The sequence below is a fragment of the Bison bison genome, unplaced genomic scaffold (genome assembly GCF_000754665.1).
Source record: "Bison bison bison isolate TAMUID 2011002044 unplaced genomic scaffold, Bison_UMD1.0 scf7180017864224, whole genome shotgun sequence".
Classification (NCBI taxonomy): domain Eukaryota; kingdom Metazoa; phylum Chordata; class Mammalia; order Artiodactyla; family Bovidae; genus Bison; species Bison bison.
This window is the reverse complement of record NW_011494796.1, coordinates 6212802-6226846: the sequence shown is the minus strand read 5'-3', so window position 1 is coordinate 6226846 and position 14045 is coordinate 6212802. Positions and strand designations below refer to the sequence as shown.

Sequence of the window (14045 nt, the reverse complement as noted above, 5' to 3'; positions counted from 1 at the left end):
TGCTTTCCATTTCTCAGCTGTGCTGCCTCCCCTGCAATTCACCCCGCTCCCTCCAGGAAGAAAGAGCCAAGAAAGGCTGCAGAGCAGTGTGCAGCTGGGACCCGGCCTACGCCCAGACCAATTTGACAGCCCCCAGACCCTGCAGACAGCTCAGGTTGCCTCACCCCAAGCTTTTCCTTCCAGATCACCCAGCACAGTGGGCACTATCACTGATTCAGGCTGGAGCCCAAGTGTCTCCTGGATTCCCCCCCTGACTGCTCCAGTCCATCCCAAATCCTGTCATTTCCATCGGGTGAGCCCTCAGTCCCCTCCTCTGGGTGCCCTCAGACTCCTGGACCCCCAACACTTGTTCTCCCTTCTCTCCACCTTCTCTCTGATCATGACTAAGACATTCCTCGAAGGACTGAGATCCAAAGGCAGGACGCTTCCTCCCATCCCAGTCCCTACCCAGCCTCCATAACATCACCAGGCATCTTGCCCACTCTCCCAGCACAGCCTCCCCACCAGTTAGGGGCCACAAGCATAGAGAAGGCTTTAGGAAAAGTGAAAAAAAGTTAAACTGTTAGTTGCACAGTTGTGTCCAACTCTTTATGACCCCATGGACTGTAGCCCGCCAGACTCCCCTGTCCATGGAATTCTCCAGGCAAAAACACTGGAGTGGGCAGCCATTCCCTTCTCCAGGGAATTTTTCCTGACCCAGGGTGCGAACCCAGGTCTCCTACATTGCAGGCAGATTCTTTACTGTCTGAGCCACCAGGATCTCCCAGGCTTTACGAATGTAAACTTCAAAACATTCAGAGAAAGGGGTCAGCGAGACTCAGGGCCAGAGTCCAAGGTGGGGTGCTGCCTTGGATGAGAGGGGCCTCCCTCCTGGGTCCCCAGTGCCTCCATGGGTGCTGCTTCAGGCCCAGAGTGCCCAGCCCTGCAGGGCAGAGTGGCTGTGTGCCCACTGCATGCCCACCAGCCAGCCAGAGGCTGGGAGAGAAGAGAGTCCCAGGGAGCAGGCAGTGGAGAACTTCTCAGGTCTCCTACCTTCTACCTTGGCCAGACAGGCACTTCCCTGACAAGGACTCCATGCTCCTCCTACACCTCGAAATACTCAAGAGTCCCCTTATTCTGGAAACTTCCGTAGCATTGTGGCATTGCATCTCTTACATGCGACTCAATTATAAACTCCCATTTTTAATCAGGCTCTGGACATTCTTTGTCCTGCCTTCTAATCATCAACTACTAGGTTTTATACAGGAGGAAAAAAGCCAACAAACAAACAGATATTGTCAGGAGAGCTGGAAAAAAAATCTGACAAGTTTCCTGACAAGGAAAACAGGAAGAGATCATCTAGGAAAAGTAACCGTGTGGCCTAGGAGCCCGCAGAGAGCTTCCATCAGAAAGAGCAAAAGCTAAAAGGAAGAGCGTCAAGGGTGGAAGAGGCCCCCCACGGCCAAGGTCCCCAGGCCCAGCATAGTCCTGTAAGATCAAGGTACGAAAAGGCGGGCAGGGAGGAAGTTCAGGCAGGCTGGGAAGACTTTCAAGGAAACAGGAGAGCTCCCTGGGGTGGCTGGCCAGACAGAGGAGAGAGCCTGAGGCAGAAACACACCTTAGCCAGAGGCGCTAAGGGCCACAGGGAAGCCTCTTCACTGGAAAGGTGACCACGGTGGTTTAGTCACCAAGACGTGTCCGACTCGTGCCACCCCACGGACTGCAGCCCGCCAGGCTCCTCTGTCCATGGGATTCTCCAGGCAAGAATACTGAAGTAGGTAGCCATTTCCTTCTCCAGGGGATCTTCCCAACCCAGCGATCAAACTCAGGTCTCCTGCATTGCAGGCAGATTCTTTACCAGCTGAGCCACAAGGGAAGCCCCAAAACACTGGAGTGGGTAGCCTATCCCTTCTCCAGTGAATCTTCCTGACCCAGGAATCGAACCGGGGTCTCCTGCATTACAGGTGGATTCTTTACCAACTGAGCTATCAGGGAAGCCCCAAGAGCAGGGAAGGTGTCACTTATTATATCAATGAGATGATTTTTGACCCACCCAAGGATGGGACCTGGGCTTCCCTCGTGGCTCAGATGGTAAGCAACCTGCCTGCAGTGCGGGAGACCTGGGCTCGACCCCTGGGTCGGAAAGGTCCCCTGGGGAAGGGAATGGCCACCTACTTCAGCATTCTTGCCTGGAGAATCCCATGGACAGAGGAGCCTAGCAGGCTATAGTCCATGGGGTCACAAAGAGTCAGACACAACTGAGCAACTAATACACAGACAAGGATCACAAGGATGGGACCTGGTTGCCAGGAGAACCAACCATGTGATTAGAGAGCTTGAATTTTTGGTCCCATTCCCCAATGTCCAGGGGGAGAGAGCTTAGAGGTTTAATCAATTGCCAACGGTCGGTGATTTAATCAATCATGACTATGTAATGAAGCTCCTATAAAAATCCAAAAGGACTGGGTTCAGAGATTCTGGGCTGGTGAATATGTTGGAGGCATAGAATCACAGGAACCTCTGGCTTATAACCAGTCAGTCAGAAGGAACTGCATGGGCTTGAGACTGGCACCTAAAGTGGGGAGCAGGGGAGTCTGGTAGGACCGAAACCTTAACCTATAGACTTTGGTGGTCTCTCCAGGTAGTGGCCGGATTGAGTTGAACAGAAGAACATCCAGCTGGGGTCTGGAGACCTACTTGATGCTGTGGGAAATCACCCACTTCCACACCCTGGAAACTGGATCTCAAAACACATTTCATCTGAACAGACATTTTCCAAAGACATACAGATGGCCAACACGTACACAAAAAAGTGCTCAACATTACTAATAATCAGGGAAATGCAAACCAGAACCATAATGAAGTATCACCTCCCATCTGTTAGAATGGTTATTATCCAAAAGTCAAGAGATCGTGAGTGTTGGTGAGGATGTGCAGAAAAGGGAAACTTTATGCACTGTTGATGAAGATGTAAATTGGTGCAGTCATGATGAAAAACAGTATGGGGGGGGTCCCTTACATTTTTTTTCAAGCAGAACTACCCCTTGATTCAGCAATCCCAATCTGGGTATTAATCTAAAGAAAAAAAAAAAACTTGAAAAGATATATGCACATACATCTCCACAAAAGCGTGGATAACAATTTTCACAGCAGCATTACTCACAATAGTCAAAAGGTGGAAAAACCCAAATGTCCATCAGTCAGTAAACAGGTAAACAGAAGGTGGTAAATCCACACAGTGAAATAATATTCAGCCATAAAAAGTAAATGCAGTACTAACACTTGCTAAAACATGGACGATCCCTGAAGGCACTGTGAATGAAGAAAGTCAGAGGCGCAAGTCCACACACTGCCTGAGTCCATTCAAGGGAAATGTCCAGACGAGGCAGATCTGCAGAAACAGAAGAGATCGCCTAAGGCTGAGGCAGGTAGGGAAGTGGGGTTGGTGTCTTTTAAGGGTAATGAAAATCAAGCGTGGTGAGAGATGCATAACTCTGAATACACTAAAAACCACTGAACTATATGCTTTAAATGGGTAATTATATGATACGTGAACTACAGCTCCATAACTCTGTGTGTGTGTATACATACATATATAAAGGAATAAAAATAGTCCTTCCTGTGGATTCAAAACTACTACACAAACACTGGGGGATAAAGCCACGTCTTGACAACAAGTTTGCATTAAAATCCCAGGGGCTGGTTATGCCCGGTAACGAGCTGTCAGCTGGAGGTGTCAGTTTTGGGCTGGTTCTGCTAAAACGCCGAGATAAACGGAGGTTAATTTTATGGAAACAGAATGTCCAAGAAAAGTGAGGCACGGTCTCACTAGCCACCCCTCTCCTCCCAGTTCTCTGGCACCAGTTTCCCAGATGGCTCCTGGGAATCTTGGTACAGGACTGATGCTGATTCAGCAGGGCTGGGCTGGGGGGTGGGGGCACAAGCTCCTGCATTTCTAACAAGTTCCCCAGCGGACACCTGGCTGCTGGGCCACAGGCCACCCCCCTGAGCAGGAAGACAGGAAACCGAAGCCCGGAGGTGCTAAATAGCTTAACCCAGGCCACCCACTCATAAAGGGCAGAAGATCCACATCAAAGGAGCAGCAGCATGAGCGTGGCCGTCTTAAAGGGAGACGTGGGAGACATGGCGGCTGCCGCAAGCCTGGGAAGACCTGCTGTGTGGGATGGCCATGCCACCTGCCTGGATGGCCCCGGCAGGCCCATGAGGAGACATCGAACACATTGGTGTGGGCTCCTTAAGGAGAACATCCTAATGGAGCTGTCCCCAGAGCAGAGCAGGCTCTCCCAGGACACGGAAGCCCCAGACTAGAAGCCAGAGCCCCGGACCACACCTTCGTGATTCTGGCCTATCTCTAGTCCATCTTCTGTGTGCTCAGTCACTCAGTTGCGTCTGACTCTTTGCAACTCTATAGACTGTAGTCCGTCAGGCTCCTCTGTACCATCGTCTTAGCCCTACCATAAAAGAGGCATCGTGTGCTATGATGATAAAAATAAATCTTACAATGACCAATCTTTAAGTTCTATCTACGGGTACTCTGCTGGGAGACCTATTTCCCTTCTTTTTTTGAAGGAGATTAACAAGTGTTCTAAGTGTTACAGCCATGTTAATAGGAAACAGAAACTCTTTTCTTGATAAACAAGTGTTCTAAGTGTTACAGCCATGTTAATAGGAAACAGAAACTCTTTCCTTGATATGTTTAAGACGGAAATAAAATTCAAAAGATCATCCTTTTTCTCCTTCTGAAATTCAGCAGTACCACTTAAATCATCTCAGAAAGCACTGGGCCTAACAATCTACACGCCCTTTCGACTGTGAGCTTCTGGACCCCTGCCTCCCTTCTCTAAAGCTTAACAGCCCTAGTTTCCTTGAGCCTTGTTCAAATGGTTTCAAGCCCTCTCATCCCCCTGTTGCTCTCCACAGATAAGCACCAGTTTGTTTCATCTGCAGCTTGAGCAGCACCAAAGAGAATGGGCTGTAATTGAGCGGGAACATCATCCTTCCATTAAGACAGCCCCAGTCCCGTCTGCTTCCCAGCAGCCCCCACTGCAGCGCCGGGGCCCCCTGCGCTCCCAAGGATGAGAATCGCCGCCTGTTTCCTTTCCTCCGTGTGGTGTAGAGGTGCAGCCTCCCTGGCCCGTCCTTTATCTCTGGCTGCTTGGGGACAGACTGCATGATATTCATCCAATGAGGCAGTTTGGGATTAGCAAAAAGAACAATGGTCTTACCATTGAGAGTGGTTCAAAAACAAACTAGATGGCCTTAGTGCAGGGTCGCCTTCCCCTCCATAAGGTTTGCAAGCAGAATCTGCCAAGGAGGTAATTCAGCTGCCAAAGTCTGGCCGGCAGTTGATGGGAAGGCCTCCCATTCTGCAACCCTGCGCCTCTACAGTGCAACACTCAAAGACAGAGAAGAACATGCAAAGATGCTCCATGATGGAAGAATATTTCTAATCCCACACTCGCTCTCTGCCCTGGATAGTCCAAAGCGTCAGATTTTCTGCCACAGATCATTTCATCCTCACAGCTACTCTTTGAAGTAGCTAAGGTGTCCCCATTTTGCAAATGACTCAACTGAGGCTCAAAGAGGCCAAACCATTTATCTGGGTCACCCGTCAGTTGGCAGAGCCAGGACGCCAAGTCTGTTGAGTCCGATACCAAAGTGCACGTTCATCTCATTCTCTACAGGTCCCGGGAAGATATGAGAGGAGCAAAAGGCCATCAGCTGAGGGAATCTGGAATGCTAGGATGAACAATTTTGATTCTATATGAGAGGTAAGAAAAGACAACTTTTTGACTAGAGGAGTTATTTTTTTTAATCTTTGTAAACACTTGAGATCAGTTAATAATTTAAAAATAAGAGGAGTAGTGAAACAGGGGAAATAAATGAAAGCTAGGGTCCTGGGGCAGGTGCAGAAGCAGCTCAGGGAGGGAGGCTTCTGGCAGCCGTTGGCTGTGTCCCCTCGGGGACAGAAACTGATTAGAGAAACAGTCAAGCGTGAGCGCAGCAGGGAGCCGCCAGACAGATGGGATGAGGACATGCGCCTCTCAGACCACCTTCACGGAAAGCACATCCCCAGCTTCTTACAGGAGAAAGCTGAAAGGCTGCGTTACCGGCAGACCTCGTTCCACTGCACTGCACTTTACTCTGCTTCACTTTATTGCATTTTTTTTACAACAAATCAAAGGTTTGTGACAACCTTCGGCCACTGTCGTTTTCCCAATGGTAATTGCTCACTTGATGTCTTTATGTCACATTTTGGTCATTCTCACAATATTTTAAATTCTTTCATTATCATTACATTTGTTATGATGATCTGTGATCAGTGATTTTTGATGTTACTTATTACAAAAAGATTACTATGACTTGCTGAAGGCTCAGATGATAGCTTTTTTTAGCAATAAAGTATTTTTAATTAAGATGTGTACATTTTTTAGACACAATGCTACTGTACACTTAATAGACAATAGTATAAACATAACTTTTCTATGCACTAGGAAACCAAAGAATCTGTGGACTCGTTTTATTGCAATATTCATTTTACTGCAGTGGTCTGGAACCTCCACAAGGTCTCCAAGGCCTGCTTATACTCACATCTTCACAGTATTCTGCCATGAACATTAAGTGCTTGCCACCAGGGAATTCACAACTCCGGGATGTCTTTCATTTGCTCACAGGGTTACCAGAAGTTACTGTGACAATTAACTCATACACAGTCTCATCAAACAGCTCTGATCCCTTTAGCTTCCATCTAACCACACAAACCGGAGAAGGCAATGGCACCTCACTCCAGTGCTCTTGCCTGGAAAATCCCATGGGCAGAGGAGCCTGGTGGGCTGCAGTCCATGGGGTCACTGAGAGTCGGACATGACTGAGCAACTTCACTTTCACTTTTCACTTTCATGCATTGGAGTGGGAAATGGCAACCCACTCCAGTGTTCTTGCCTGGGGAATCCCATGGACGGAGGAGCCTGGTGGGCTGCCGTCTATGGGGTCGCACAGAATCGGACACGACTGAAGTGACTTAGCAGCAGCAACCACACAAACAGGCTTCCCAGGTGGTGGTGGTGGCTTCCCACTCGCCAATGCAGAAGACTCAAGTTCCATCCCTGGGTTGGGAAGATTCCCTGGAGGAGGAAACAGCAACCCACTCCAGTATTCTTGTCTGGAGAATCCCATGGACAGAGGAGCCTGGCGGGCTACAGTCCAAAGGGTCACGAAGAGTCAGACATGACTGAAGCAACTTAGCAGGCACACAGGCAACCACCCACACACACAAACACACAGACCTCCATGAATGTCACTGGAAAATTACAAAGGAACAAGGGCCAGCCTTCTCGAAGGTCACAGCTAAGCACATGGCTGAAGCGGCATGTGTGGCAAGTGGCAAGAGGCTCTATGGTACCACTGGCTGCTTGGGAGTCCACATGTCTCAAGCCACAGAGGGGCATTTACGTATGATGCCCGCTTCTAAATACCAGAGGAAAGAGCACAAGGTGTGCATAACACCTGAGCGCTCTTTGGAAATCATGCAAAACTTTAGCAACCATTACAGAGCCCAGCAGCAGGAAAACATTTGGAAACTTTATTTAAAGCTCTATGAAACATAAAGAAAGGTCCAGAGTGAGATTTCTTGGAGCTTATGAATATTTATTATAATACATTCTCGAAAACAACCGAAAAATTAAGTACAATGGAAATAGGAAACAGATTTATGAGTCAGTCATATGTTTTTACATTATGCAAATGCAGTTAAAGACCTTTAACCAGAATATTGTTAAATGCCAGAAAAAGGCAGAGGAGAGGGCTGCTGATATTTGGACATCCTCTTAAAACTGGCAAACGATATTTTCAGAGTGTTTTGACAATCTGTGGGCACCTCCTGTTACTTTCACTAACCTGGTGCATTCAAGGCAAAGTCAGAGTCCTGGGGTTATCCCAGCCCCCTTGTTCAACAAGGACTTGGCCAAACAGGAATAGGAAGTGTGCTAAACCTTGACCAGAAAGCTCTCACACACAGTTCAGCCAACCGTAGCCCTGAAGCAAGGGGGAGGCTTCACCAACATGCCCAAAACTCCAAGACAGCTAACTAAGCACACTTGTGTCTCAGGATGAGTCATGAGAGAAGCACTCACGATAGATGTGTGCTGAATAACGTTCTGCGGTCCAGGATGTCACTCTGGGCTTTATGACACCTGTGAAACAGGGCATCCTCTGACTACAGACCTCAGATGCACACACAGGGTGAAAGGCAAAAGGTCATCCCCAGGGGAGCTGGCGAGTTGAAGGAGGCCCCTTTGCAAAGTGTAGTTGAAGATCCCTAACCCCAGACTTTCAGCAGACACCACGTCCTTGAGGAGGGGTAACTCACTAAGGGTTGGTTTGTTTTTTTTTAATTTCTTATTACGAAAGCAATATATGGTATCTGCAGGAAATCTGTAAAAACACATTAAAGTATAATAGAGGAGTAAATTTCTAAATAGGATTGACCTTATATTCGGGCTCTCCTGAGGTCAGAGATGAGGAGCTTTGCTTCCAGCTTGCTGGTGGCCTGGGCTCCAGGCAGACTGATGGGCTGGAACCTTCTCCCACCTCACAGTGCTCACCACCAGCGGCCCCAGACCCCGCCCCATGCAGCTTCGAACGGCCATCCACGCGAGCTCAGAGCACTCACCCAAGAAGCTGAAATCAGTCACAAACAGGTGCTTCATGATGCAGAGGAAGAATAAATGTGCTACTGATTACATAAATTTCACCACCAGAAACAAAACCCCACCAGATCATCACCTTGCAAAAATCCCGTACCCTGCACCAGCTGACCATCAGATGTTTCCTCATCCAGTCTGGCAGGGATAAGAATGGTCCCTGGGCTTCCCTGGTGGTTGAGTGATAAAGAATCCACCTGCCAATGCAGGAGATGCAGGTTCAATCCCTGGTCCAGGAAGATCCCACATGCTGCGAAGCAACTAAGCCCGTGCACCACAACTACTGAGCCTGTGAGCCTCCTCTAGAGCTCAGGAGTCACAACTGCAGAAGTCTGCACACCCCAGAATCCGTGCTCAGCCACAAGAGGAGCCATCGAAACAAGATAGTAGCCCCTGCTCGCTGCAACCAGAGAAAAGCCCACAAAGACCTAGCAACAAAGACCCAGCACAATCAAAATAAGAAGAAAGAAAATTTAAAAAAAAAACAACAGTCCCTGCACTTCACAGGGCTGTGGTGACACTCCAGGCTGTGCAGGCAATGCTGTTATTAATAATAAGAATGGCAAGTGTGACACTCAGAAGCAGCTCTGAATACCGTCACCCTGGGCCAGAAAGTGTCTGGTGTCTTTAATACAAAAATCAATACATGTATCAATAAACAGAAACCCATAACACCCTCTACTCTGCTGCTGCCAAGTCACTTCAGTCGTGTCTGACGCTGTGCGACCCCATAGATAGCAGCCCACTAGGCTCCTCTGTCCCTGGGATTCTCCAGGTAAGAATACTGGAATGGGTTGCCATTTCCTTCTCCAATGCATGAAAGTGAAAAGTGAAAGTGAAGTCGCTCAGTCGTGCCCGACTCTTAACGACCCCATGGACTGCAGCCTACCAGGCTCCTCCGTCCATGGGATTTTCCAGGCAAGAGTACTGGAGTGGGTTGCCATTGCATAACACCCTCATGGATCTCTAAAAGGTGAAAATAAATCACTTCCACCTTGACATTCTAAGTCCAGCCAAAGAGTAGAACCATCACTTCTGAGGTATTTGATTCCATTCATTGCAAACAAATCAGAATTCTCATGTATTAAATACATTAATACCTACTAACCTGTCTTTGTGTCCTGGGGATTAACCAAGACCAAGATTTTGTGTTGAGGTTCATCACGGTGCACGGTGCAAAAGCAAACAGACGAAGCTTCAAGTTTAACCTGAAAAAAATAACAAAATCACCACTTGGTTCTGTCATCACAGTAAGGGCACAAGAAACTGCTGAACAGTTAAGCTAGCACACCGCTCTTTGAAAGAACACTGTGGCACAGAGGGTCCTCTGCCAGGACGGAGGCAGCACAAATGTGGAACCTCAGGCTCTCGAAGCTAAATGCAAGCGCAGCCTGACAAGGGCCCTTCCTCTGTCTCCCCCAGCAGCCCCACTCATCCCCTCCCTCACCTGGCTGTCTCCTCAGTCCTCACGGCCTCTCCTTCCATCCCCTTCTGGCCCCAGCAGGCTTCCCACCCAAATCCCTCCTGGGGCTCCACCTTTGAAAGCCGGCGGCCACATGAGGCCGCACCTGCCAGGCTGACCTCAAGGATCCTCCTGTGGTCACTCTGTGCAAACAGCCTGGACAAGCCTGGGAACTGATGCGAAAGTCACTCAGTCGTGTCTGACTCTTTGCAACCTGATGGACTAGACAGTCCATTGGATTCTCCAGACCAGAATACTGGAGAGGGTAGCCTTTCTCTCCTTCAGGGGATCTTCCCAACCCAGGGATCGAACCCAGGTCTCCCACACTGCAGGCGGATTCTTTACCAGCTGAGCCACAAAGGAAGCCCAAGAATACTGGAGTGGGTTGCCATAACCTCCTCCAGGGGATCTTCCCAACCCAGGGACTGAAGCCCGGTCTTCCGCATTGTGGGCGGATCCTTTACCAGCTGAGCCACCAGGGAAGACAAGGCTGTGCCCACCCGCAGTGCCAGGCTGCCTGCTGCCCTGGCTCAGGCCCCTGCAAGCATCCTTGAGAAGCCCACACCCTCTCTGGGAACCAGGCCCTCCTCTGGCTCTGAGGTGCCCAGGGGGTGAAGACCCTCAGCGCCCAGCACGCGTTTGCTCATGACCCTGAGGGACTCTAAGCAGGGTCTCTGACGCTGGGCTGCCTTCTCTCAAGTGCCCAGGTGCCAAGTCCTGTCTCGGCCATCAAACCCACAGGCCTCAGCTCCCTGAGCAAAAGGACAACGCATTCCACGGCAAAGTCTGTTTTGAAAACCGAGGAGAGTGGAAGAGGATGAGAAAAGGATGTGTGGGCTGAGTGAGGCAGGCAGGCTGCCTGTAAAGGTTTACAGCAGACCTCCCCGGTTTCAGAGGACTGCTTCTTAAAGCCTGAGGCCCGTCATCATTTTGGCGTCTGCTCGTGCTCAAGTCACCTGAACAGAGAGTCCCTGAGTTGGCCCCTCAGACTCACCCATCGGACAGCCGTTATAAGGCCATTAGAAACAGTATGTACAAAGCATCGTATCGACATGGAAAGATGCTTATTATAGACAATATTGTATTCCCAGTGTGATCTGCATGTTAAAAAGGCATGCCCAGAAATAAAATCCAACAGAAACACTCCAAAGTGTCCACAGCAGTTAACATGGGTGATTTTATTCTCTTTGTTCTTGGCTGTAGTTCCCAAATAGTATACACAGAGCATACATTGTTCTATAACCAGGAGAAATCAATAAGTATGATTGTATTTTAAATATGATAAGACAATTTCAAGACTGAAAACAGAGCTAATTATGAAAAGAAAAGGTTCTGGGCAGGACCAGTGTGATGCAGTATGGTACATCCTTATCTTGTCTTTTCTTGTTTTGCTTGAAAAAATTTCTCTGGGATCAAAAAGTTAAATTTGCTAAAAGCAAAGAGGATATCCATAATCATCACAAATCAGACTATTTCAAAACCTGCTAAAGCAGTAGGAAATAGCTACCCTTTGTTAATTAATTCCTAAAATGGTAGGAAACCAAATGATTATTTTCAGGACTCTTCTTTTTTTTTTTTAGAAGGAGGAGACGCAAATTGGTGGAAAGACATTTCAGCACTTCTATCACATTAAAACAATTCTAGTAACGATCTTATTTTATTATGATTTTTGCTAATAGTAACACTAAAATGATTCACTTTGTGAGCATACTACATATTAGAGTTTGTTTTGTTGTGTAAGTAATGTTGTAACCCATAAATAAGCAGGAAATAAACGCTAATGAGCAGACGTGCATCCTAAAGTGCTTCAGGGCTAACTCCTGCATTTCACCACACTTCTCAGATTACCCAGCATGCCATACTCTGTCCAGCAGTCCTCAGCCCACCAGCCCCCCGCTCCCCAAGAGTAAGCCCCCCAAGAGTGAGCCCCTAGCCTTGACTGAGCGCCTGTTTGCCTTCCGGCACACCTGTCGCTAGGCGGCGCTGAAAGCGTGTGCGTACAGCCACCTCCCTCTGCAGATCTAGAATAAGGAATCACCCTTGGGAGCTGGATACTTCCAGGAGTTGATTACAAACAAGCATCTCCGAAATCTCAAGAAAGCCACACTAGATAAACTGTACAGCCATTGTTTTAATTAACTCTCGAACAACTTCAGTATAGCAAAATAAAACCCTGTCTTCCTCAACTAACTTTGCCTGCCAGACAGCAGCAACTCCTGGTATGAGTGAACTTATATTTGTATAAAACAAGAAAATCTTGCCTCTTTCAACAAACCAGCCTCAAATCTGAAAAGCAGGTAACCAATTTAGGTACAGTCCAAGATTCACATATTCTTTTTACTTACTTAGGGGGGGAAAGGTCTTAAAAATAGCACAATTATTAAATTTCACCCATAATCCCACCATCCGAAGTTTTCATTTCTAATTTCTTCCAGTCCATATTCAAAGCATAATTTTATCAGTGCTAAAAATCATAATTGGTACAACTTCATTCCAAATCACAAACTTTTAGGACTTAATCAAACCTTACAGACTAGAGGTCAGTCAATCCCCTCATTTACAAATGGAAAAACTGAGGCCAGCCAGACAATACACACAGCATCTCATTTAATCCTCAGAACAACAGTATGAGGTAAGCACTGTTATTGTCCCAAATTCTGAGATAAGAACAGCAAGACCAGAGAGGTAAAGTCACTTGCTCAAGGTCACACAGCTCTTAAGTGGTAGACATGGGATTCACAGCAGATTGTCATGTTGACTGCCTTGTAGATCTGGACTTACCCTCCTGACTCTAAAATCTCAATCCAGGATTCCTTTTGCTTCTCAGAGTGGAATCATTCTAGTATTCACTCCAGAAGGATTTTTTTTTTTTAATCTGCAATACTCTTTCACTAACATTCTCCTTTCTAATAAGTTAGATTATACAGAACTCTCCACCAATGAGAAGATCACACATACCTGTTCCCCAGTGGGAAGAGAGAAAACCTCTGGTGAGGGCCGCGCTCCTTCCTCAAGCATGGCATAGTAAGCCAGAGTCGCTTCCTGATGCCCAGCAGGGTCGTCTTCCAAAATATCCACAGGGTAAATGCCTGCTGGGGGATAAAGAAGGCAAAAAAAAAAAAAAATGACATGAGCTCCACTCTTTCATTGAGATAAAGGTCACTTACTTCTTGAATATGAAAAAGAAAAAAAGCAGCCAATTGAAATTTGCTCTAAAAATTACATTCATCTATTTTTTTTTAAGTGTAAAAGGAAAAAGCACTATAGCAGCAAGAATCAAAAGAAAATAGAAGATAGCCCTGATGTTGGGGTTGGCACTCACCCCCAGAAGACATGAGGTTCAATGCGAACCCTCTTGGACCACTGCAGAAACTTTCTTTATATCCTCAAATTATAAAATGGTTTCCCGAGTATTTCCCAGTAGGGTCAGCCTGGCCACATGTACCCTGAGAGTGGACCCCAGCGGGTGAGAACCTTGATAACTTGGACAAAATCCAGCCTGAGTAATTATTTTGCCAGCTTACATTTGCTTTGAAGTTGGTTTGCCAGTTCTCCTTAAACTGAGCTGCTCAACTGTAAGAGTTTAAATGTACTAGTTAGTATGAACTAAGAAACTACATGTGCAAACCTATATGGCCGTACAAAGACTATTGCAGATTAATTCGTAAGTTATCTCCTGTCTCTACTCAGCATCTCTTTCTTATCTCTTTTACAGGAAAACTATATCCTTGAATAATCATACACTCTGGGCGCATACAGTTCAGCTCAGAACCAGCAGTTGGTTTTCCCTTGAGATGCTAGCTCACCTCTGACAGGCACACCCCTGGGGTGGGGAGGCTCTGTAGCCCTGCCCTCCTGCGGTCCCCCTCCTCTGACGCACC

At 47.4% G+C, this 14045-nt stretch overlaps 1 protein-coding gene across 1 annotated transcript in view; it reads right to left on the bottom strand.

Moving 5' to 3' along the window:
- The window catches only part of FAM169B (family with sequence similarity 169, member B), a 68889-nt gene extending 55636 nt beyond the window's left edge, over positions 1–13253 (bottom strand). Inside the window, exons 1-2 of the mRNA XM_010845856.1 lie at positions 13123–13253; positions 9811–9910 (exon numbers count right to left, since the gene is read on the bottom strand). Coding sequence (XP_010844158.1) covers positions 9811–9910; positions 13123–13182 — 160 coding nt within the window. The 5' untranslated portion in view covers positions 13183–13253. The remainder of the gene's footprint in view (positions 1–9810; positions 9911–13122) is intronic.
- Between the last annotated feature and the right edge of the window lie 792 nt (positions 13254–14045).